Source organism: Coturnix japonica, chromosome Z (assembly GCF_001577835.2).
Source record: "Coturnix japonica isolate 7356 chromosome Z, Coturnix japonica 2.1, whole genome shotgun sequence".
Taxonomy (NCBI): Eukaryota; Metazoa; Chordata; class Aves; order Galliformes; family Phasianidae; genus Coturnix; species Coturnix japonica.
Window position 1 is genome coordinate 46799401 of NC_029547.1, and position 25706 is coordinate 46825106.

Sequence of the window (25706 nt, forward strand, 5' to 3'; positions counted from 1 at the left end):
AAAACGTCCATGGAAAACACAGGTCTGACTTGCCACCCACCTCATTTCCTACTCCAAAGCAAATGCAGCAGAGAAATGGTATACTGATTGTACTTACCAGGTCTTTGTAATGCCAGCAACTGCCATATCTATATCCCAGGAAACCCCAAGATATCCACTGCTTTTCAGTCTCTGTAATTTTGCACACTGAACTGGGAGCACACAAACATGTGGCTATTAGTGCCAGTTCAAACAGGCTATGTATAGATCAGCTAAAGGTACCTTAACAATTTTGGGTACAAGATGTAGGAAAGTAACAGGATCCCTATGCAGAGGGCAGAGTTGAGGATGGGGTGGCAAAGCGGGTATAAGTAGAGCAGTACTATGCAGTAAAGTGCTGTTAGCTGTGCTCACAGTGTGAAGACACTTTCCTGGAATACTCAAGGTGATGCTCATGTATCTCTCAGTCAGACCTCTCTGAACGAGCTCTTTTAATGCATAACAGCAGTGATGGTATCAGGGCTCTCAGCAGCCGAGCTGACTACCAGAGGATAGTAAAGGCACTTCTCCGTTGCAAAAGCTGAGGTAGACAGTTTAAAAGGAATGTTGGAGGCAACCATTACATAAGCACTCAGGATGAGGGCAGAAGTGCAGACAATTATTGCTTTCCTAAAGCACAGGAACATGAAAAAGAAAGCTAGGGGAGCATGCTGGGTAAGTGAAAGGACAACAAATCTGCTCAAATTATAGAGCCTCTATCCATTGGATGTTGTGTTGTTGTCCTCCTTACAGAGGGGTGTTACAAATGAACAATAGGGAAAACAACAACACAACATCCAATGGATAGAGGACCTAAATTAATGCCTTACAGGAACGCTTGCTTAGGCTGGTGAAGCAGAGAAACTGTGTCCAGAACTGCTTACTGCAGATGGTAAAACATGGCATCCAAAATAATAACAATTCAGAGTGTAGGTTCCTTCTCAAGAGTTGGTTTTCCACAGATCAGGAAATGCATACTCATGTTGACAGGAGTGATTTGTCCTCAGGGAGCTGCAGCCCATGACACTCACTCTGTCTGATGCATCTCTTGTTAATACTCAGGCTGACATCGGCCAGAGCACCAACACCTGCACTACGTGGGGGACCTGATCACCTGAGTAGGGTGTCCCAGCAAACTGCTGGCCTTCCTAGGGATGAGATCTGATCCAGATTCCTGATCTGATTCCTGGCTGCTACATCCAGCCAGGAAGCACAGAAACAACACATACATGAACTCTCTCTGCACCCAGTTCAAAGCTGGGGAGCCAATACACAGCAGAACTACACAATTTAAGCAAATATTGAAGTTCTGCTGGTCATTAACAAGTTAATGTGTCTCCATGGCATCTTCTGTTGATTATTCCCACAAGAAGAGAAGTTAAGCATCTAACACCCTCAGTTCAATATAACCATTATACATACCTATCAAATATTCTAGCCTTCATTATTACCACCTTATTTGGAAGAAAGGCAGGGGAAGTAACCCAAAGCTGGAGAGTCTGCCACATAAACCGAAGACAGTACGAAGTAGGCTTTTTACTACTTCCTGAGCACACACACAGAAAAGCCTGATACATCTGCTCTGAATAATAAGTTTACCTGTTGCTAATGATGGATAAACAGAATATGTCCAAGTAATACCAGTGGTGGTACACTGCAGTCCATTGCTAGGAAATAAGAACAAGTAAATAGGAAAAAAGCTCTCTTATTGCCTTCCAGCAAACTGTCTGGTAGTTCTGGAGCCACTGACCTTTGTCAGGAGGGGAGCCCAAATGTGGGGGACTTTTACTCTGAGCCCAAAAGACTGTTCAGCAGTTCCTGAGTGTTGTTAAATTGCTAGGGCATTAATAGTTATTGTCTTTAGAACTTGATCAGTCACATATGCAGAAAAGATGTGTCTGTCACACCTATACGAGAGTTCTGGGAACTTTTGGGAAATGCTTTCAAATTGCTGACACATTAAGAAGTATTTGTTGCTGAACAGACAAATGATGGGGACAGTGTGACCAGCCTGAGTGACAGTGACCTTCTTTCTTTTCTCCCAGTCTCTCAGCAGGGTGAAAGCCAGAGACGCCTGTACAGAGATCTGCTGAGAAACTACAATCGTCTGGAGCGCCCAGTCATGAATGACTCCCAGCCCATTGTAGTTGAGCTTCAGCTTTCTTTGCTGCAGATCATTGATGTGGTAAGTTGCTGGCTGTTCTGTTCTGTGGCACCCATTTAGCCTAACCAATCTGACCTCTCATGTAGGTACCAAACATTTCCTCTTAATCAGGCTGTAAAGGTGGGAGCAGGCTGGCTTTGGCTGAGCATTCTCCCTGAGTGCTGGAGTATGTTTTGACACTTTGAAAGAGCTAATATCCTCCTAGAAGCTCAATGATCTCTGATACAACAGGAGCCACAAGAAGATTATGCAGTTTTTCATTTCTTTTAAAGAGAAAAAAGGAATGCAGTAGTTTAGCAGCCATGTGTCATTGCAAATTATTAATATGTTCTTCTCAGAGCCACGCAGAATGCAGTCACTAAAGACCATGTGCAATGTTAAAAGCCAGCATCACTGCAGTTACACTTTTTCTTTAGACATTATAATGGCATTGACCTCTTCTCCCATTATGTCTTTATCATGCACTACATTTGAAAGATGCTGCCTTGAGACAAGGTTAGAAATGTATAAAAGCAAAAGCTGGAGGCATGGCCCTCTAATTGTCTTTACTGATCTCTCTGCAACATACATTTCAAATCTGGATATCTGAGCAATGGAAAATTTAAACATGATAAAATGAATTTAAATCCCTTTGTCACCCTGAAGAGGATTCTGTATCACGAAATATGCTGATAGAATTTATTCCACATGCATGGAAAACAAAACAGTCAAGAGGGCAGTTTTGACCACTTTCAGCTTGTTAAAGTAACAAACAACCGAAGAAATTAGTACTCCTCCCTTCTTCCTGTTATTTCCATTGCCATATTGAATGGTTTCTAGTGCACCGTCACTCCTGGTGAGAGTAAAACTTCAAAATATTGTGCATTTGCAGACTAATTTGTGAGAGGTCTCAAACATACAAACTTTTTAAAGTATCCACAACCTTTTTGAAGATGTGCAGCTCACCAGGCACTCCCTCTGGAGGGGCAAGCAGGCCCCCCCAGCATCATGCAGCACCAATGCCAGGACCAACCAGTTGTGGTCCTCCTGCAGCAGGCAGCAGCCACTCAGGCAGTTTAAGCTTCTTTCTCTTTTGACACATGAACAAATGCACTGAGCTGGAAGAGAGAGATCAGTACCCTTAGCTGAAGTCACTCATTCATGGCAAGAGCTCACAAACCTCTTCATGAACGAAAGAGCAGATAAATCCTCCAGCTACTTTCAAGTAAATTTCAGTGAGCGGTTCCAGGTCTAGTAGAGGCATCTTAGCTCCAAAGCTCTTGCTTAGAACATTCTTTTTCCAACAGTGTTTTCATGCGGTAATTTGAAGGTTAGGGATAGCAGGGGGGACTTTTCAGCCTTCAGGCTGTGACTGTACATTTTCAAAGTCAGTCAGTCAGTCAGAGGGAAGAGTTACATAAAACCTTTTTTCAGCTGGGTTTCACATGCACATGTGAAATACATCCTTCAGCAAGCTACATTTCTTTAAGTACTCTATCTGTGTTATGTCAATGCCCATTGCAACCAATTTAATCCCTCTATTGTTTTTGCATTGTCTACAATAGGAAAGGGGTCATCTAGATGGTCATGCATACATAGAAACACAGCTTTGCTTTCCTCTGTCTCTGCACACAATACAGATGCTGTAAGTTCTTTAGCTGAGAGCATTAGTGACTTGTCCCAGGCTCATGATCTTGCAACCTGTAATCTCAGGAGCAACCTGAAATTTGTCTCCTACACAATGTGAAAAAGGTGTCTGTCTCCTCCAATCCTTTGAGTATGGACAAAAATATCCTCATTCACACCACACAGTAGCAGAAGAATCCACATCACAGACAATATGAGTTGAGCATAAGTTGCTTATCAGCACAGAAGTTGCATGGGAACACCTGCATGGGAACAGATGGGCCCTGGACTACCCGCTGGTTGGGTGTAGGAAGTGTTTTAATTTGGGGCTAAGGGAGAAATATTCCTCCCTTCTTCACACAAAGCATTTTAGGTGATATTTCTTCTCTTGGCTATCCTGAGAGCAGCACCATGTGCTACCTCCAGCAGTGGAAACATCGTCCAGGATGTCAGTGACAATGTGGCTGGCACTCAAGTTTCTGCAATAGAAAGGTAGAAGGGCCAGTGTGACATCAACCAGTGGCTGAACCGGTCAGCTTAAAAATACATAAAGCACCTTGGTGTCCAATGCCTAATATGGGAAGTAGTACATGAATATACCTATCAGGAAGCAAGTTCTCAGTGTGAACACTGCTGCCCAGCCTCCACTGCTGGCAGAACAGATTGCAGCATCTGGATGCTCCAGCTGCTGAAAGAAACGTTTAAGAAGTGGGTTGTGATGTAAAGAGCAGCAGGCAAGGTATAAAGGATCAGTAACCCCTTTTAGCTGCATGCATCAGAAGGCCAACCAAGGGATGTCTCACTCAGACAAGAGGCCAAAGCCAGCTGCTGTTCTTAAACTTTTGGAGAACATGTTCTCTGCAAGTGAAAGACATCCGTCTCTTCACAAGGCCGGGGTTGCCATGTCCAGGGATCACTCGTGCTTGGGGCTTCCACATTCCCTAGGGTGTCAGGCCTTTTCCTGGCACCAATGGTGGATTTGGCTGGTGAACCCTCCCAGAGAGCACTGCTAGGCCCTGCTGGGCCCTGGCAGCCCAAGCAAGGGCAGAGCACATCCAGGAGTACCTGGAACAAGACTCTTCTTCTAGCTTTGTCTAAAAGTCCAGCCCAATCATCAGGCTGGACAAGTCAAGAGATGAGATATTTTTTACAGAGAAGAAATTGCACACTTTTTCATTGGGGCCTGCTAGGTAGGAAATATTTGTCATCATGAACGGTGGTTTTGATTGCTCCTGCTGGAACCTGCAGGGAACCTGTTCTGAGGGGATCTACATCCTTTACATCAGAGCATGGTGAAACTTCTTAAAAAAAAACCAAACAAAAAACAACTTTTTTTTTTTTTTTTTTAAACCTTTCTTTCTTCTTATGATACTGTTTACCGTTATCTTCATCTCAGTACATCAATGCTACCACAGCAGTTTCTTCACTGCCCTTTGTTATCCAGAGCAAAAGCTTGTTTGATTAGCTTTCTAGGACACATTTCCTCACAGTGCAAGTTTAAAAGTACCGTGAAAAAAAAAGGAACCCACCAGGCAACTAACAGAAATGTATGATGAATAAAACTGAAGCAAGTATCACAGAATATAAATAAATAAATAAATTCAAAATAAAGAGCCTAATTTTAGAAAGAGTGCTTCAAAGTGGCTGCACACTGCTACAGAGATAATAAATGCCCCGAAAGCCCTTTCTAAAATCAAACACACCTCCTAATTTTTTGTAACAGTGTTAATGCCTTTCAGAGGCAATACGCAGCTAAGCACACTCTTTGGCCTCATGTGAGAAAGAGGGAGCGCACAGCTTCCACTTTCACACGGTTATCTTCTGCAGAGCCACCTTATCGTGCATCTCCTCCAATGTGGTGGAGTGCTCTGCTGTCTTTCTGCTGCATGTTCACTCTTCCACTTGCCACTGATTCAGAAAAACTCCCCAGCATTTGCCAGGCTGCCCAAGTATGTAGTGCCACATGGTTCTTAATGCTTTTGTTGCAACTTTATCCTCGTTCTGAGAGACTGGCAGTAAGAAGAAGGGTGTGCAGTCACCAGTGGGAAGGAATGGAAGTACTGAGAAAAAATCCCACCAGACACTGAAGAGTCAGTTGGCACTTCCAGAAGCAAAAAAAATCCATAGCTTTATTTGTAGCTACTAATTCTAAACGAACACTATGTATGGAAAATTTACTGTGTACTGTTTTGATTTGACTGAACCGCATGTAGAAAGAAAGCATGTTCTACAGACTGCAGGATCATCCCAGACCTGATCACAGGCTTGCAAACAATCCTATGTAAACTGCAGATTTTGATTCTGCTTTGAAGGTCCTGATTGATCTGGAAAGCAGCAAGACAAAATGAAAGAATAATTTAGTCAAGCAGTAAAGAGCAAATATTCAGATTGTCTCCTGAAAAACAGAACTGTGCATATTGTGCATTTCCTGAGGAGGGAAATTATAGGAAAAGTCTGCTCATACCTTCTCTGAGAACACAGGTGCAATTATTACTACTATAAGCAGTGGTTTTAAACTAGCTTAGCAGCCCAATAGTTTTAACCTTCTCTACCAGAAGTGTGTTAAACTGTCAGATCCAAGCTTTAGTTCCCTCTGTTTTCTTGGTTTGTTGTTGTTATTGTTATTTATTGGTGTTGTTGTTTGGATGGCTTAGTTGGTTAGGTTGTTTTAAGAGACTGGTATAACACGATTCTCCTTTGCAAGCAGCTCTTCATGTCAGAGGTGCCCTAATCTGCCAGCTCAGTTTCAAGGCAATCTGCACCTCACGTAGTAAGACCTTTGAATTCAGCCCCCAAAGGGCTGGCGGGTGTAGAATGCGATCTTTGCTGGAGCTTGCTCCCTTTGCATGAAAACTGCTGAAGTGAAAGGCTGCCTGTCAGCAGACTTTACCACCAGGTAAAGGTAAAAGGAGATAATAAGGGAGATAATAAGGCCAGGTATAACATCAGTAATAACATCGGCTGATTATGAGCCAGCAGTGTGGCCAGGTGGCCAAAAAAGGTCAGTGGCATCCTGGCTTGTATCAGGAATGGTGTGGTGAGCAGGAGGAGTGAAGTCATCCTGCCCCTGTACTTGGTATTGGTGAGGCATTGGCCTCACCTCAAGTACTGTGTTCAGTTTTGGGCACCTCAGTAACGGAAAAGACACTGAGGTGCTGGAGCAGGTCCAGTGAAGGGCAACAAGGCTTGTGAAGGGCTTGGAGAATATGCCCTGCAAGGAGAGACTGAAGGAATTTGGGCTGTTTAGTCTGGGAAAAAGGAGGCTGATGGGAGACCTTATTTTTTTCCCCCAGTATCTGAAAAGTGCTTATAGAGAGAGCAAGGTTGGTCTCTTCTCACTGGTGACAGGTGACAGGATGAGGGGAAATGGCCTCAAGTTGCACCAGGGTAAGTTCAGGTTTGATATCAGGAAACACTTCTTTAAAGAAAGGGTTGTTAAACACTGCAATGGGCTCCTGAGGGAGGTGGTTGAATCACCATCCCTGGATGTGTTTAAAAACCATTTGGATGCGGTGCTCAGGACATGATTTAGTAGAGGGTTGTTAGGGTTAGGGCAGTATGGTTAAGTTGTGGTTGGACTCAGTGATCTTTAAGGTCTTTTCCAACCTGAGTGATTCTATGATTCTATGATTCTGTGGCACCTACTGTCTGTCACAGATCTCCCAGTTCAAAATCTATGCCACTTCTGGATATTTTAGAGGTTCATCTCCTTGCTTTTAAGTTCTTGTGTTCTATAGGATGTAAGATAGAGAAGGACACTGTAAATACAGGTGGCTGATGAAAGAAACACTACTTTGTAACGTGAATATGTGCTTATTCCTTCCGGAAAACATTAACACAGTGCAGGCACAGTTTTTCCTTTTTGAGAGGCTGGCAGAGGTCAAGAAGTGCCGAGTGGCTGTGGGTACTTGTGGAACTGGTGGTAGTAATCCTGCCCACGGAGCTGAGGAAGATGGCAGCCAGCTGTGCTGGTTATGTAGGTGAACTGAACAACTAGAGACTTGAAGGGTTACGTTTCAATCTCTAGTTCTCCTCTCCATTCCTAAATTGTATTTACAGCAACTAGATCATCCCTTTTCACTGCACATTCTGGTGCAGTCATGTGGTCAAAAATCTGCACAGGAAACCCAGGTCAACTCACAAGTGATTCAACGAAATAAATATAAATACGCCAGTACACATAAGCAGCCATTGACATATTATTCCCAATATAGCATCAGCATTCACTGGATTAAACTATAATCCTGATAGTACATCCTGTACAAATCTTTTCAGGATAGATAACTTCAACAGTGTAAGCGTGACCTCTCAAGACTGAAACAAAGAACACGTAACAGACAGAGATGTAATCAGAGATGTAATAAGAAAAGGATTATTAAATAGATATTCTGTATTTTGTTTATTTACAAAGCATCAGTAAACAGTAGGGAGAAAAACTCTTTCAGCCCTTCCGGATCTTTCTATTTTTTCTTTCTTTCTTTCTATTTTTTTTCTTTCTTTCTTTTTTTGTCCTATTAATGCCTTTCCATTTATCTGTGGGCTTCCTGCATAGCCCTTCTGAGCTGTATTTATCGTTTATCCTTGTGCAGACCTACATTGCAAAATGTCTTTTTCCATGAAGATTTTTCTCCACCAGAAGTTAAGTTCTCATTTTGCAGGAGTAAATTTTATAAGCTGCTAAATTCTCCCTGCCACTGCAGGGAGACTGAGGCAATTGGTGTTACTGAGAAAGAGATTTGGACGTCATTATAAAAGCTGAAAATCTGTAATTAGCGTCATGAAAAATAGTCATTAAAATTCCAAGCAGGAAAATTACAGAAACACTGATAGACCAATAGATTCATTAAAGTTAAATCCCAGTCTCTCGTTTCTGGTCATACAGCTCACTTACTGTGGCTAATTTTGAACTCTGAAAAGAAAAATTAAGTAAATCGTGCTATTCATTAACATGGATGAAGTCTCAACAGTGGGAATGCCAGGGCTAATTGAGTCAAGAATGAGTACTTTGGCTGCCTTCTAAGTGCCAGGCATTCTCAAAATGCTTGTCTTACTAAGCCAATTATACATTTGAATTTGCTAGCATAGTGAAGTTTGGCACCATGGGAATTATGGCTTCCTGTCTGATAGGTCTTTGCCTGCACGCTTGCTTTAAGTATTATCATGAAGGCTTAATAGCCTGCCTTTTAACTTAGTGCTTTTTTCATTGCCTTCTGCCTAGCTCAGTGCAAAACCAGTGGATGGAGCTCATCTTGTAAGCAGCAATTCCACTGCACAATTGCTCTGTTTTTCAGCATGGGTGTACAAGCTCTGCTTGGTGTAACAAGATATTGACAGATTTCCTTGTGGGTTTTTCTGTGATGTTGATCCAACTGTTTCACAATAACTAACCAGTCTTCTGCCCGTGTGGTGAAAAAACCTGTGCTATTCTGTTTGAAGAGGTGGGAATTTCTGTATTTAGTCATTGGGTACTCTCTAATCTTCTGTAAATAATTTGAGCCAACAAGGATTTTAAAGTGTCGCTAGCATTTGAGACTGTGAGTCTAAAGCTGCTAAGGATCAACATTTATTTGACTTGAAATTTGCCTGATTATTACTGAGATTGATAGCAGTCACAGAGAAATAAACTCATCCTCTGTAGAAGCAACTAGCTGCTTGAAATTTATGGCACTTTCACATCTCCCTTCTGTAAGGACAGCAGGGTCCACAGAAATCAGACTTCTCCTGGCTATGCTTCACCATGGGCTGTGGAAACTGTCACACGATGGGGGCACTGCAAATAGTCACCTTTCCAAAGACACAGGTTACAATAAGGCATTCTAACCAAGGCTGTCATCTTATCCATGGACTCAGTGTTTCTTAGTGTTCCTGTGTTTGATAGGCTTGTAACTTAACACTGTATTTTCTAACTCCAGAGAGACTGTCACTGATGCTATGTAAAAACCTTTTCTCCCCATTTCCCTTTCCTGACCAAAGGCTTTAAGTGACTACTTATATTTCAGAACAGGCTTATGTCTGTCATAGCAGCATGTAAGTAGAGGAAGAAAATGTAAAGGCAACCTTACATGCAGCCTGGGAGTGAGACCTTGATGAGTATTCAGGGCTGGCCTACTGGGGACCTTTCTCTGCCCTTCTCTTGCTGCTTTCCCTATGACTTCAAATGATGAAAAAGGCAATGAATAATGAATAGCTTGGAATAACAATTCCTGTCTAGTCTTGTTTATTGGAACATATGCCAACAGAGCGCAAAATACATGGAAGGCTATTTCAGAATGAGAAACCCACCCTGGAGAATACGCAAAACACCTACATGCTGTATGTGAATGGCTTGGGATTTCAGTAGAGGAGTGGCTGCTTTTAGGCTGTGACATAACACCCCCAGGAGCTGGACATACACGTCAGTTTGTCCAAGCTGTCAATTAGAGAGCAATCCTGTTCTGGAAAGACACATGAAAGCTGTCGTCCTCTTGGGACTTTTGGGGCTTCTGAGGGAGATAAAATCATGGAATTGTTTGATTTGGAAAGGTCCCTTAAAAGTCATTTAGTCCAACTGCTTTGCAATGAACAGGGACATCCACAGTTCAATGTGGTACTCAGAGCTCCATCCAGCCTGAGCTTGAATGTCTCCAGAGATGGAGACATTTGGGTAACCTGTTCCAATGCCTCACTACCCTTACTGTAAAAAACTTCTTCCTTATGGCCAAACTAAATCTCATCTCTTTTAGTTTGAAACCATTTCCACTTGACCTGTCATAACAGACCCTGCAAAAGAGTCTGTCCTCTTCCTTCTTATAGCCCCCTTCAAATACTGAAAAGCTGCTATTGGTTCTTCCTGAAGACTTCTCTTGTCCTGGCTAAACAGCCCCAGCTCTCTCAGCTTGTCCTTATTGGAGAGGCATCCATTCATTGGATCATTTTTGTGGCCCTCCTCTGGATGTGTTCCAACAAGTCCCCATCTCTCCTATACTGAAGACTCCACATCTGGACGCAATATGGTAGGTGAACCCTCACCAGCGCAGAGCAGTTAGGGGCAGGATCACCTCCCTTAAACTGCTGTCCATGCCATTTTTGATGCAGCCCAGGATATAGTTGGCACATGGTTGGCTCATGTCCAGCTGCCATCCATCAGTACCCTCAGGTCCTTTTCAACAAGGCTGTGCTCCATCCTTACATTCCCCAGCTTGTACTGACAGTGTGGTTTGCTACAGTTCAGGTACAGACCTTGCATTTGGGTTTGCTGAATCTCATAAAGTTCTTCTGAATTCACTACTCAAGCTTTGTTTGGATTTCTCTGGTTGGCATCCCATCCCTAAGGTACATTGACTGCACCACACAGCTTTGTATCATCCACAAACTTGCTGAGGGTGTACTTGCTCCCACTGTCAATATCAGTGATGAAGGTGTTAAAGATCATTGATCCCAGTACAGACCCCTGTGGGAACATCTGTGAAACAGTGAAACAGAGCTCCTCCTAGCATGGGGATGTGATCCCTGGAATGTGCAGGTCTCTGCTGAAGGGCTTGAGGCCAAACACAGTCAAAAGCAATGTTGGAGACTATTGCATGGCACTCTTCCCAGTTGTTCTGGTCTTCGAGCACTGCTGAGTGGCTGCAATAAAGAAAAATGTTTCCCAAGGAATGCACCTACAGCCACAGTCTGTAGCTGAAGGTCATGCTGCGTGTGTGATGCAAGCACGCTTGTATTGTGTAGCATTTCTTCACCACAGCAGCAGTATGAATTTGTAACAATGGGAAAATGCATGAGTCTGTGGGATTCAGTCACCAGCAGTGTGAGCCACAACTCCTCAGTGTTTCCTCCCTACTGAGAGGAGTATCATGCACCTCTTCTTCAGGGTGAAAAAAATCAGCAGAAGCATGGTTAGAGGCCACAAGACTGTACAGCCCCACACTGCCACCCAGTACAAAGGCCAAAGGCAGTCTGGGCTAGTTGCTCCAGGGGAAGGACATATTCCTTGCTAAGGCAGTAGAAGGGACCAGGAAAGCTGTTGCCTCAAGGAGAAACCAGTGGAGAGAGGCAGAAATCTGTCTCAGCCTTTGGTGAAATATACTTACAAGAAATAACATCTGATCTTTCATAGAAGTAAAAGCCCACAGCAATAAAATGAGGAAAGAAGGAGGGAGGGAGTGTTCAAATATGAGCTCTTAAATACAAGGGCTGCTCCAAAAGTAATGCCTCCTATTTTATTATGTTGGCCCGTTACATCAGAGGTGGATACTGGTGGTATATCAGTACAAGTTGAACCCTCTTGTAACCTGCAGATATTCAGTTACGTTTTGTTGTTGTCTGACAAAATGATGCCTGACATGGGAGTGCAGATGAAGCAAAGGTGTGACACTGAATTCCTTATGTGGAAAAAAAAAGGCAACCATTGACATTTGCTGACACTGGCTGAATGTTTATGGAGATCAGACAGTGGATGTGAGCACAGTGAGGCAGTGGGTGGTGTGTTTCAGCAGTGGTGACAACAGTGGGTCACCTCTGCTGGTGCAGGTTGTTATGAGTGCAGCATGCAGGCTCTTGTTCATCACTGGTGAAAATGCAGAGCTAATGATGGTGACTGTGCTAAAAAGGAGTGTTTTGAGGGGAATGTGCATTTTCCTCAAGCTGGCAGATTTTGAGTTGTTTTCATTCATTTAATGCATTGAAGTTGTTTTAATTAATCATCTCAAGGTTTTGGGCATTTGAGTATTTCAGCAATCTAAACGGCTGCCAGCTGCAGGTAAAGGCAGAGCCTACAAGCTTTTGAAAGCCATACCATTTCCTTTTGATTATCTTGATCAAAATCCGGGGTAGAGAGTAATACCTCTGCTAAAAAAAACTTACCGACTCCCCAAGTCAGTGGAATTCTTTCTTGGCCAGATCCCTCCTACAAATTCAGGAACATAAACAGTATTTAAAAAATAAAGACTTCTGTCACCTCTAAGAATTATCTGTTCGATCTGGGATTTTTCTGTTCAATATCTTGCAAGAAATCAATGGTAGAATCAATGAGCTCTGTGAGAGGGCAAGGATTAATGATGTCAGTCACCTTCTAACAAAGGCCTTGTTACAGAGATGACACATCACTGTATGATGTGGCTACTGAACCAGGAAGGCCTTTGGATTCTTTTGTCCATGTGTTATGACCTAGATAATTGTATGGCTGAAGGCAGTCATATTTTGTCTGGATGCTGGTCTGAGGGAGAGTCTACTGACAGGCACTGGTGCAAAAGAAAAGAAAACTTACGCATACTCTAGGCTTTGAGTTGATAGCAGTGAAAACAAAACCAAACTAAATCATTCACATGTCCTGGCACGTGTTCCAAAACAAACCTCTGAGGCTGAAGGAATAATCAAATGTCCAGAACAGAGGACCAACTGGGCTGTAGCTGAAGATAGGAAATATGACCCAGATAAAGAAAGGAGGGATTTACAGGACAATGCTGTACTGACCAGTGACCACAGAGCTTGTTTTTCAAGTATTTTTAAATACCAGGAGCAAACTTATTTGCCTGAAATGAGCATTTGCAGCCCAGGAGAATACCCAGAGGAGTGCTGGAAGGCATCTCTGGAGGCTTGTCATCCCCTGCCTCACCTGGGATCTTGGCAGGGCTGCTTTCATTTCTTTGCTGTAGGGAGAGTCGAGTGCTGGGAGACTGTCAGAAACAGAAGGTCATCTCCAGGTCTGACAGTGCCAAGTGAGGCATGGACCACGCACAGAAAAAGGCAAACTGTTGGGTTATTCAAGTTTTCTCCTAGGAGAAAAGGCACTTTCATGACTTACCTTAAATTCCTTTGCACAAATACACAACACATATGAATGAGCTGTTTACAGTGCTTCCCAAGTTGGAGAATTAGCTTTTATCTAGGCCAGACAGTAACTAACAGTGACCACCTGAGGCAACATAAGGAATATGAACTTTCATGATTATGTGGAAGTATCTTTGTAGCAGAAAAACATAGTCCCTCCCTTGCTTAAGTCTCTCAGATGTGTACACAGTCCACAGCTCCTGATTCCTCCAGGGCTCTGGAAAGGCCAGGTAACCATCCCAGAAAGCACAATAAACACCTCCTCCCTAAGAGCCCTTGTGCTAAGGTATGGACACAGAGTTCCACAGCTCTCACCTCTTGGGCAGCCTGAGGGTGTACTCTTTGCATAGCCTGGCTCCTCAGAGTCCTTTCCTAGAAGGGTCTTAGCAGGAGGGCTATGTCTGGACAAGAGGGAAACTGAATTTCAACATACTCCTGCCCAGTGTAAAATGATGCCCTTATGCTCCTTTGAAACAGGCTTCTGCATTTTTTAAATCTTTAATTTTTATTTGTTTATTTACTTATTTTTGCAAACTTGGATGCTTGTTTAGAAACCTTTTTGTTCTGTCCTGTGATAAGAAGGACCTGTCAGGTTGCATCTTTTGCTGAACACACATACAGCATTTTCTGGGGTTTGCTTTCCATAAAGCCTTTGAAAATGTGGAAGCCTGAAGGCAAGGATGAGAGCAGATTCTGAATGGCCATGGAAACAGCCTGAAGTGACACTTTTCTCCCCCAAGGCTGAAAGATACATAAGTAATCCAAAACTCTTCCTAACTGTGATTATCGAAAAGCAAGAAAAGAAGACCATGCAGGACACAGTTATATTCTAGATAAACATGCACAAACTCTAATAGGCAAGTTCCTTTTTGACTATAAAATAAACCTGACAAGTAGGACAAACACAATTGTCACAGTAGCCTTATGAGAAGTAGGCAAAATGTACCCAAGATAATGCGTTTAAGGCTAACCGAAATACCAATATGATGTGCAGTGGATAATGAGCTGCTTGAAGTCAAAGCTACTTACAAAGTCATCAACATCTGAATAAGAACCTCATGAAAATGTGGCAGGTGAGCAAGTAGGGCAACAAACAGTTCTGTAAAATACAGAAGTCAACCCTAGATGATTTTCTTCGGTGTCTATTAAGTAAAAACTTGCAATATCAGGTAAAAGAGAGTTTCCTTGTGAATCGAAGTCAGAAGTTAAAGGCTTCTTAACAGAGATGTCTCCACAGGGATGAAATTTGCAAGCCTTCCAGATCCACTACATATTACTGCGTCCCCTGTGGCTTTCAGGCAGCCAATACAAAGGGCAAAATCCACTCCTCCCCCTCCCCTTGCTGTGCTGTAACATACACGGGGAATCTTTCATATGACACAGGTTAGGGAAAAGAGCCTCCTGGTTGCAACAGCCTATCATTTGGATCACTTTGCTCAGCTTTCTCTTAGAAGTACACAGAAAGACTTTTCAAGGTGGATGTATGCAGTATAGAGCTTAAAAACAAAGAATCATAGAACAACTTGGAGTGGAAGGGACTTTAAAGCTCATCCAGTTCCAGCTCCCCCCCACCATGGGCAGGGTTGCCGCCCACTAGATCCAACCTCCAGTACCACCCCAGCACTTTGATATGCTGGGTGACCCAGGTTTGTTTTCATTGCTCTAGATGGGGCCTCATGAGAACACAGCAGAGGGAGACAGCTCCCTAATTCTCCTTGCTGGCCATCTGCCTTATAATGGAGCCCAAGATGCAGCTGGTCTTTCAGGCTTCAAGTGTACACTGTTGGCCAGCTTTTCATCCATGAGGACTCCCAAGTCCTTCTCTACTGCTCACATGGAGCTCTTCTTCAAGTCTGTACACATATCAGGGGTTGCTCCAACCCCAGTTTAGAGTTAGTTAAGGATATCCAAAGTCCTGCAGAAGTCCAGCTAGATGATAACTGTTGCCCTTCCTTTGTACATCGGTGCATTGACTCCCTTGTGAAAGGCAACCAGGTTGGTCAGGCACATGTTGCCTTGCTTAAATTGGTCAGGCTGTCACGGATCATCTCATTGTCTCACATGTGCCTTAGCATATCTTCCAGCAGGATCTGCTCCATGATCTTCCCAGCCGCAGGCACAAGGATCACTAGCCTGCAGTCCCTCAGGTCTCTCTTTCTTAAGAATGGGAGCAGTTTCCCTTTTTGCACTCTCTGGTTTGCCTGACAGCCATGGCTTTTTGGATATGATGGAGAACGGCTTGGCAACTATGTCAGCCTGTTCCTTCAGGACCCTGGGATGCATGTCATTGGATCACACAGACTTGTACACATTCAGCTTTATCATATGACCTTGAACTTACTCTTCACTTCTGGTGGGAGGGCTCATCCAGCCCCTGCTTAGAGGTTCAGGGACATGAGAGACGTGGGAAGCCTGACTGAGAGTGAAGACTGAGGCAAAGGACCTGCTGAGTACCTCAGCTTCCTCCATGTCTGTTGTTGCCAGTTCTCCTTTCTCAGTTTTCAAAGGGTACACATACTCCTTGACCTTTTTTTTTTTTTCTGGAAAATATCCATTTTCCTTGTTTTTCCACATTCTTTCCCAGGTTCAGTTGCATCTGGACAGCATACTTGAACTCTTTCCAGTCCACGTGTGCCTGCTTCTACAGCCTATAGATTTCCTTTTTATCCCTTAGCTTGAATCCTCCAGCAGATTTCCACTCAGTCATTCCTGCCTCCCCTGGTTGATTTCATGCACTGGGAGCTGGAATTATAAAGCAATTATTGATTCATTAGCCACACAAAATATAGCTAGGTTTTAATAAGCAACTCAGACAATCATTATATTCACCATGCCCAGAAGACACAGGAATGTCTAGGTGGGTATCAGTCAAGAAAAATGATCCTCTGAGGATCTTTGGACATGTCCTCAGTGTTCTTGAGTTGCTGTTGTTTCCAGCGTCTGTCAAAACAAATAGCTCTGCTGAATCAATTTATTACCAGTATAACAGGATATAAAACCTAAGCTGATTTTTGTGTGATATCTTTCAGCAGCAGAAGCAGGTTAGAGTTATCTCAAGGGGAAGCAAGGGGATTGGCAGTGGAGGTGATGTGATGTACAGTTGTGCATAGATGATTATGGCAAAGGCCTGTGTCATGCTTGAAGTTTCCTTTTCCTGGGACATCTGGTAGAAGATATCTCTGTTCACAGTGCCAAAGCAACCTTGGACGTCCTACAGATCAATTATTTCATCCTCTCTAGGATGGGATGCTTCTGCAGTTCCAACAGGACAAGTAAGAGGAGAGGGAAACATGATACAAACAAGTTTATGCTAGGGATTCAGCAGTGCCAGTAATCCACTATCTTTTGCACCAGAGAGAAACAGAAAAAGGCTTCTCCATATGCCCTTAATTCATGCATTAGCTTGCAAGCCTGCAGCCACAAAATGGCTTATGTGTGGGACACACAGGAGGTAAACTCAGAGGTGTCACTGAAGAAAACACATCTATAGATGCAGCTTAATGTGACACGGTCTGCTTCTGAGTAGCTTGCATCTTTCACTAGTTTCTTTTCATCTCTGGAGCAGGAGTGGCAAAGAAGGACAGAATGAAAGTAGCTTGATGTTAGCAGACTGGTATTTTTTTCTAAAGTGAATAAGGTGGTTTCACTTCATTAACCACTAAGTATTGCTAAAATAGTATAATTAGGTATCAGCATGATACAAAAAGCTCAGGCTACTTAAGGACTGTGGTTTACCTTGTGATTATGGAGACCAGACATTTTTGGACCCAATTAAATGAAAACAAATAGATTTTCTTTAGAAGTTGACTAGGCCACCACATTATCTTGCATCTTGGTGAGGTTCTCTGTCTGTCTGTTCTTACTGAACCATGGTCATCAGTGTTTGTTATTGGATCCCACTGGTGACTTCTGCAATGAACCCTGAGATCTGATCACTATAGCTCAGTCTCAGTATTTCTTGCAGTTTCACAGCAGCTTTGCTAATGCTGGAACATCTCTCTTTCCATTAGAGATTTCCCTATCTTCCTTGTAATGCAGCTGATTTCTCTGGTCTCTGTGTAAGTCCTGTGTTTGATATTTCATCTTGGCTTTGGAAGAGCAGGAGAAACAGAAACAAACAGAAAATTGCCTACAAATAAATTATAGAATCATAGAATTGCCAAGGTTGGAAAAGACATGTAAGATCATCTAGTTGAACCATTCACGTACGACTAGTATTTCCCCACTAAACCCTCAGTACCACATCTAAATGTTTCTTGAGCACCTCCAGGGATGGTGACTCAACCACCTCTGTGGGCAGCTCATTCCAGTGCCTGACAACTCTTCCACAGAAGATATCTTTCCTAATATCCAAACTGAACCTGCCTGGGCACAACTTGAAGAGTAGTGTCTCAGGAACCCAAAGCATATTTCACATTTACAGCATCTGGTTTAATGAACTTAATCTCCTTTTATGACAAGGTTACTCACCTAGCTGACCAAGGAAAGCCAGTTGATGTAATCTTTTCAGATTTCAGCAAAGCTTTTGATACTATTTCTTACACTATCCTTCTGAGAAAAATGCCCGAAGTAAAGGTAGGCAAAAAGGAGTGGGTGAATGATTGGCTCAAAGAATTGTAGTAAATGCAATTACATCAAGCTGGCTACCAGTCACTAGTGGGGTTCAACAGGACTCAATTTTAGGGCCATTTCTCTTTAATCCAATGACTTGGGTATGGGACTGTAAGGTATAGTAAGGAAGTTTAGAGATGACATTAACTCTTTTGAGGATAGAGAGGCCTTGCAGAGAGATTTTGACAAATTAGAGGGCTGGGCAATAAACAACTGTATAAATGTTAAGTAGAGCAAGTGCCAGATTGTGCACCCTGTGGTGCAGCAGACCCAGTGCTACCACCGGATAAGAGGAAGGGCTGCCCCCTCTGCTCTGCACTGTGTGGCCTCACCTCCAGCACTGCGTACCATGGTAGAAAAAAGATCTAAACTTGTAAGAGAGTGTACAAAGGAGGACTACAAAGGTGATGAAGGGTCTAGAGGGCAGGATATATGACGAGCAGCTTCGGTCCCTGGATGGGCTCAGCACAGAGCAGAGGAGCTGAGGGGAGCCCTCATGGCAGCTGCAGCTCCTCACAGAGAGCGGAGGGCAGCGCTGAGCTCTGCTCTGTGTGACAGCGACAGGGCCCGAGGGAACGGCATGGAGCTGTGCCAGGGGAGGGGTGGATGGGGGTGAGGGAAAGGGGCTGCACCAGAGGGAGGTGGGAATGAAATAGGATGCCCAAGGCAATGGGCACAGCTCTGAGCTAAGGGAGTTCAAGGAGCATTTAGACACTTCTCTCGGACATAGGGTTTGGATTTTGGGTGGTCCTGTGTGGAGTCAGTGGGGTTGGACTCTGTGATCCTTGCAGTTTCCTTCCAACTCAGCATAATCTATGATTATTAACTGTAGAAAGGGAAATAAGTTAGTGCACTGTAGGGTGTGACAGACTGGGAGAGCACATGTTGAAAGCATTGGAGTCACCTGAGCCAGGCCATAGCTGTTGGCCTTCCAATGCTTGCCCAAGAGAGCTGAGTTGAAGCAGAGGGGGAAAACACTGCTTTCTAGCATGCCTTTTGGCCAGGAATGTGGTTTCCTTAGAAAATGGCTGCATCAGTCAAGCTTATACTGAAGCTACAGCATCAAACCTATGCTTGAGGGAGGATCCAGCTGAGTCCAAGCTGGAAATAACTGGGCATACTGTGGACCAACAATACTGAGTATCTCATTCTCAGGTAAGTGCAGGGCACCTGTGGTGGTATCTGGAGCTGAGCAAAGTAGAGGTGTGGATCTGAATTTCTACACTACAGGAACTTGGCAGCCCTGCTTCTCCATATCTGCTGTGGTGATGACACCATAGGATTCTATAGCTGCAGGCTGGCTGGAGCAATGTGGGCAACATGTAGATCCGTAAGGAGGCTACTTCATTTCTGACATGAGTCAGAGCTGCTTCCCTGTAGCCTCTACATGCTGGTGTCTGAACATACGGATCCCATGCTCTGTGTGGACACCTCATGAGTTCCCTTTCAGATGTCTGTGGCTTGCTCTCATGTGCTAGCATTTCCACAAGCCAGACCTTCCAGTTCAGCCTGAGCTAAGCAATAGACTGCCAGGACTCCAAAGAAAGAGCACTTAGACTGTTTTGCAGAGGCAGTAAATGTGATACGAACTCCCTCAAGTTGCCACATGTTGTACCTACTAGACAAAAGGAAAATTGTATATATTTAGTAAACAGTTCAATTGTCTCCAGCTAAATAACAGCCACTGCCTAATTTTTTTACTTCTGATGTTGATCAGTTATGGTAAATTCAGGAGGTCTGTAGTTTCTAAAGGTAGAAAAGAGCTGTTATTGTCTCAATCATGTTATGCAGTTGAATAATTTTGCACTGAGCTCACAAGCTACTTGAAAAAGTTTTTTGTTTATTTAACCCAATATGGATTTTCAAAGGAAATCTTCCACATGTAATCCATGAGTCTCATTTCTTTTTCTCTCTTTTCCTTCTCTAAGGATGAGAAGAATCAGGTGTTGATTACAAATGCTTGGCTGCAGATGGTGAGTAACCTGTATGAATACAGAATATAAAAACCTTCCTAATAGCAAACTACCAAATGTGATTTCTTAGCTGGAAAGCAAGATTACTGCCTTTTAACTTGTCTGAATGAGTTCTCTGACATTTTTCTAGTGCTCCTTTTAGTAGTGAAAACAACAGGAGACTGCATTCACACTCTGGGCAGACACTGGGAAGTAATACTAACCGCACTGTTAGGCCAATGGGCATAATGATCTTGTAACAGAGAGCCCAAAGCAAGGCTCCCACCCTAGCTGAAGACTCTTCAAGAGGCTCAGGGCCCTTCCAACAGTAGAGCTGGGCACTTGCAGTGAAGGAGCCAGGCACCTCCATTATACCTGGCTGTCCCGCTCTCATGGCTTCTGGAGAAATCTTCATGTCTGTCTATAATTGGGAACTACGGTATCCCTTGAAAGTGCAGGACACTCTGGCATGCACCCCAAATGCAGAGAACTACATTCAGCTGTTGATTGGCTTGCCATCTGCAGTGCCCAAACTCATTGGTGGGACAGCTTCCTGGGAACACTGCCTTCCCTTCTACTTTAAAAATCTAATGCATGAACATACCTCCTCCCTCTCCTACAAATTGCTCCTACTGAAGATTGACCTGAACTAGTCATGCAGGATATGTAAAACTGATCTTCACTTAGGGCTTTGGTGCAGGGAACTTCCTACCACATCTTCTGCTGGCTGTGTGTGGTGATAGATATGATCTATTTTTATGGAGCATAAACTGATCTTGTTAATGGCTTATGCTCAGCAAAGATGCGCTCTGCAGGGAAAAACCTGTGGGAGACTTGAATGATTGAGCTAATTCTGCTTTGACTTGAGCAGCTAAATACTATGTCAAGTTAATGGGTGCAACTGAATAGGTTGTTTATTCCACAGATGATATCTGCTGGGATTTGAATGAGTTTTTTCTATTGCAATAACTAAACCAAACCAAAATATGGGATTATGTTATCATCACAGCAGAGCCTGCATGTATCTTGTTCTTAGCAGCAAGTGTCTTCAGCTATAGCACCAATAACTCTCTTGCAGCCCTACCATAGGGTTTTTCTGTAAGTCACTTTCAGCATAAAAGTTGTGCCTGAGCCCAAATTGTTTGAGATGTCTGGCTTCATGTCTCAGAGTGGAGTGGCTAGGCACTAAATTAAATACAGCAGCTAGCAACAATGAGTCATCAACCTGCAAATTCCTCTCTCTATATGCCAACCTTTCTTAATAATTGAAGCCTAGCATTAAACTATTATCATTCCACTGCTATCACTACTAATAATATCCATTCTGCACCCATAATATTCCAAATAACTCAGAAGACTTTTACCAGCTTGTATAATCTGATGTATGTATTTTCCAACAGTACTGGGTTGATATTTACTTGTCTTGGGATCAGTATGAATACCCGGGTGTGCAGAACTTGAGATTTCCATCCGACCAGATTTGGGTGCCCGATATTCTTCTCTATAACAGGTAAGCAAGATGCACAATAGGCAGTGGGAGCCTGGAACTAGAGCACTAGATGCTGTTGAACAAGAATGCTGCACTGATATTCCAGGGTTTTGTCTACTACTCTTGAAAATAAAAATAAAAATAAAAATAAAAATAAAAATAAAAATAAAAATAAAAATAAAAATAAAAATAAAAATAAAAGCAAACAAATGCAAGATAATATATTTTCTAGTAGTCACTCTAAGTCATGCTTTCTGTAATTTTATAGATGTCTTCCTTCTCTTTTCCCAGTGAATGTGAAAACAATCCATACTCTCCATGAAATTACCATACCTCTGCTGGAAAATTGCTTGTGCCATTATATTCCTGCTTGAAGTAAATAATCCATTTCTTTGCATATTCTCCATTACCCACATTTTATAAATACCCTTTCATCATTCCTTAGCTCCTCTAAACCCCATAGAATCCTTTTTTTCTTTTCCATTATGGATTCTAGCACTCCAGTCAGCACTTCTGCACTGTTGGATTGAGTGGAAGTTCTCTATAGAGACCTTTCTTTATTGCCTTCTAGGAGGAAGGGGTTCTACTTTTGCTTTAATTCTTATTTTTTCACTGACCTGTCCTTCTCTGTCGGTTTTAAACATAATCCTTTCTAGTTATCTGGTTTGGATTTCCATCTGGTTTTCAATATTTTCCCTTCCAAGCACCTACTGTAAGACATCTGAAGGAGGTTTGAAGTGACCTGAAAATTGCTATTCTTTACTACAGCTTTACTACTTACAGTCTCTTTATTAATTTCCAGTCTCCAAAAAATGATTCATATTATCTGGTCCATAGTTTGTTTATAAGAATATGTCTCAGGAAGGGCTTTCTGAAGTTCAGATATATCTTCTACTTTTATTCAGTAAGAAAATCAGATTGATTTGATGCAGTTGGCCCTTGACAAATCCATGCCAGCTTTTTTTACCTCATTATCTTTGAAGTTAGGATGATGTGTCTATAATTTCACCTTTTTTAATAAAAAAAAAAGAAAAAATAAATCAGATTTCTCTTTGAACTTCTCTAATTCACTGAGCTCTTTCCTGCAATCTCCAGACTCTCACAAATAATTGTTAATGCTTCAGAGAGCATTTCGGCCACCTTCAGTACTCAAGAGTAAATTTCATCAGTGCTGCCAACTGGAGCCTGACTTTTCTACTTTAACGCTTTTCTTTCCTCTCCTGCCTTGGACTCTGACCACTGTGGGAAAGTTGGTTCCCACAATCCCTGAAGAGTGAAGCACAGAAGGTACAGGGTACTGCAGCTCCCTGTACCTTGTTGTTTCCTTTCCTTTCACAGCAAGCAGTGAGACTATCTCACCCGCTGTCTTTTCCTTGTTTTCTTCTATTAATGAACGTCTTACTTGTGGCCTTTTGTGTTCTCACTCATTTTGCACACTAGTCTTTTCACTTTTACCCCCATTGATTTCTGCTGGTTTTTATGTTCTTCCTGAGTCAGCCATTCCTGCTCCCGTGTTTCCAGAGTTCAGTCCTTGATTTTCAAGCCCTGATGATGCAGAAGATCCTGATGCAGAGGACATTGTTCTTCACGCTTTGACATGAGAGCAGGCTGCAGAAATGTTAGGCTTGTGGTACTCTTCAGTATTTGTTTTCCTTCTTTTTTTAGGAAAACCCATGCCAGAAAATTACTTTCAGCTTTCTGGCACTGTGTCCATCTTTCTCAGACATGAACAAGGAGAAGGCTAAAGGAGGAACGGAGACTGAAATTTTCCATGTTTGGTGGCTAGACAGGGAGTGTGAGACATGGACCTGCAAGTAGCCATGATAAGCAAGGGTCCAACATGGGAATTCTTCTGTATTTAAACTGGAACAGTCCCCCATACCTGCTTCTTTGAACAATATTCTTGCTCAGGTCATTATTCCCTTCTTTTTCTCAGAATCACTGGAATCCTAAATAAATTCTCCTTTCTTGGTCTGTTTCACTGGGTTTCTGCTCTTAAAGTCTCTATCAATACCCTCCTACGTGCCCCAAATCTGAAACAGATTCTCTCCAACACCTTCTTCCATTGCCCAAAGCAAACTTTTGGCCCCTATGCATCCAAAGAGACAGAAGAAATATTGCCTCAGGGCATCCTTGCTTTTACAACAGATATTTAGGTAAAAAACTACTTGAGTTACACTGTGTGCTGCCTGGTTTTGACAGCAGCCCTAGAAAAGCCTCATCCTGCCAACAACTCAAACTTTAAAACTGCCTTAGAACTTCAAAAACTGCAATACTTCTGCTCCTTTCCTTTCTGCCTTTGCCCCAAAACATCTAACAGCCCTGCCTCTTGCTTCTCTGAGGACATTACAGCAAGCCATCAGCATGTCTGGGTGCAGGCCAGGTGTGTCTATTAGAAAACAAGGTACTGAGCTCTTTGCCCAGGAATAAGCCAAACTTTGATTCAGATATTCTGTGCACTTAATTCTCACTAAAGATTTTTTTTTTAAATTTAATTTAATTTTTTTTTTTTTTTTTTTTTTTCTGTTGGAAGTTGCAACATCTTAAACATCAGCTTGCTTTTTCTTTCCTTTCCTTTGTTTGTGCTGTGCTGTAGTGCGGATGAAAGATTCGATGCAACATTTCACACAAATGTGCTGGTGAATTACTCTGGATCCTGTCAATATATTCCTCCAGGTAGGATGCAGACTGTGTTTGTTTGCTCACTGTACAGCTTTGAGTAATTACAAGCAGTTTTCACTCATAAATGAAATCAAGGCATTTAGATGCAGTCCACCGCAATTTTACAAAATATATAACTTAATTACGAGACAGATCCACTAAGTAATTTAGCTCCATGACTGCTATCATATTTCCACTGCATAAATCTGCTGAGTAGTTTGATCATTCAGAAGCCAATCTGGGGTATTATCTAAAGCAAGGTGTCAGGTACCTCACATCGTATATTCACAGAGGAAAGTTTCTTATGCAAACCAATTAGTTCTTTCTTGAGACTGAAGAGAAATGTGACCATAGGAGGTAACCAAGACCAGCAATATCTCTGCAATGCATTTCACCATGTGAGGCTGAACCTCCATCTCCAGGTGAAAAGACGAACTGAGACCATCCCTGCTAAGCCAAAACCAAAACACATTCTGTTTTCCATCTCTATTGCTCATTCAGTGTCCATAGGGCCATTTGTACTGCTGATTCAGTATCCAAGCAGCCAGGACTTATAGCAAGCACACAAGCTATCCCCTTTGTTGCAGCCTCTGATGGACAAGAAATGTCCAGTCTTTGTGCCATAGTGCTGGAATACTGATGCCAAGCACATCCGTAGGAGCCACCAGAAAACAAGTGGGTATTCCCTGATGGCTGATCCTTGGTTGATCCCTGCCTTTGAGACTTTTTAAAGCATTTTTGTTGTTTTTTTATTTTTTTTCATGGACAGACCCATGGGCATGTTTGCTCTCCAGAGAGCAACAGTTGACAGGAATAATATCAGCCATGCACCAGAACAGAGCTTTCCCTGTCCCTTCTGGTTTGGTACAGGTAGGCAATGGAGAATGTGCATTTATAGGCAGATCTGATGCTCTGCTAGTTTATTTTCAACTAAGAGAGCAGAAGATATACCACACTTGCAGAGTACATCTGCAGTGAGCTACTACACAAGGTGAAGAATATGAAATAGAAAAGAGAGAGTAAGAAGTAGAGGAAAAGTCTCATGCAAATCATAGAAAATAATTTCTTACATGAGTTTAACTGCTGTTGAACTGCTTTGCCCAATCCGTTTTAGAAGGCAAATGTTGATAATCAGCCTGCTTAATGCAACAAGTACTCACAGAAGCAGCTAGATTAATCAGGACATTGGAAAACACAGAAGAGGCAAAAAGATGGTGTTTCCAAGGCTTCATTAAAGTTTTATTTCCCATGACTCTGCAAGCAGGCTGTGCTCACTGATTCTCTCCATTAGAGAAACAAGCTCTGCTACACATGGCTCAGTGGAGGAACAGAGAGAGAGGACAAGGAGGGGACAGTTGTCTGTTGTGAAGGAAGCTAGCAGAGCCAAGATTCAGGAGAA

At 42.7% G+C, this 25706-nt stretch overlaps 1 protein-coding gene across 2 annotated transcripts in view; it reads left to right on the forward strand.

The window, feature by feature from the left end:
* The window catches only part of LOC107306401 (neuronal acetylcholine receptor subunit alpha-7-like), a 61895-nt gene that overhangs the window by 13499 nt on the left and 22690 nt on the right, over nucleotides 1-25706 (forward strand). Inside the window, exons 2-5 of one of the 2 annotated variants that reach the window (XM_015849523.2) lie at nucleotides 2064-2203; nucleotides 20134-20178; nucleotides 21558-21667; nucleotides 24243-24322. In XM_015849523.2, the coding sequence (XP_015705009.1) occupies nucleotides 2064-2203; nucleotides 20134-20178; nucleotides 21558-21667; nucleotides 24243-24322 (375 nt within the window). Of the gene's footprint in view, nucleotides 1-2063; nucleotides 2204-20133; nucleotides 20179-21556; nucleotides 21668-24242; nucleotides 24323-25706 lie in introns of those variants that run through there. The other variant, XM_032441309.1, reaches the window with a different exon arrangement.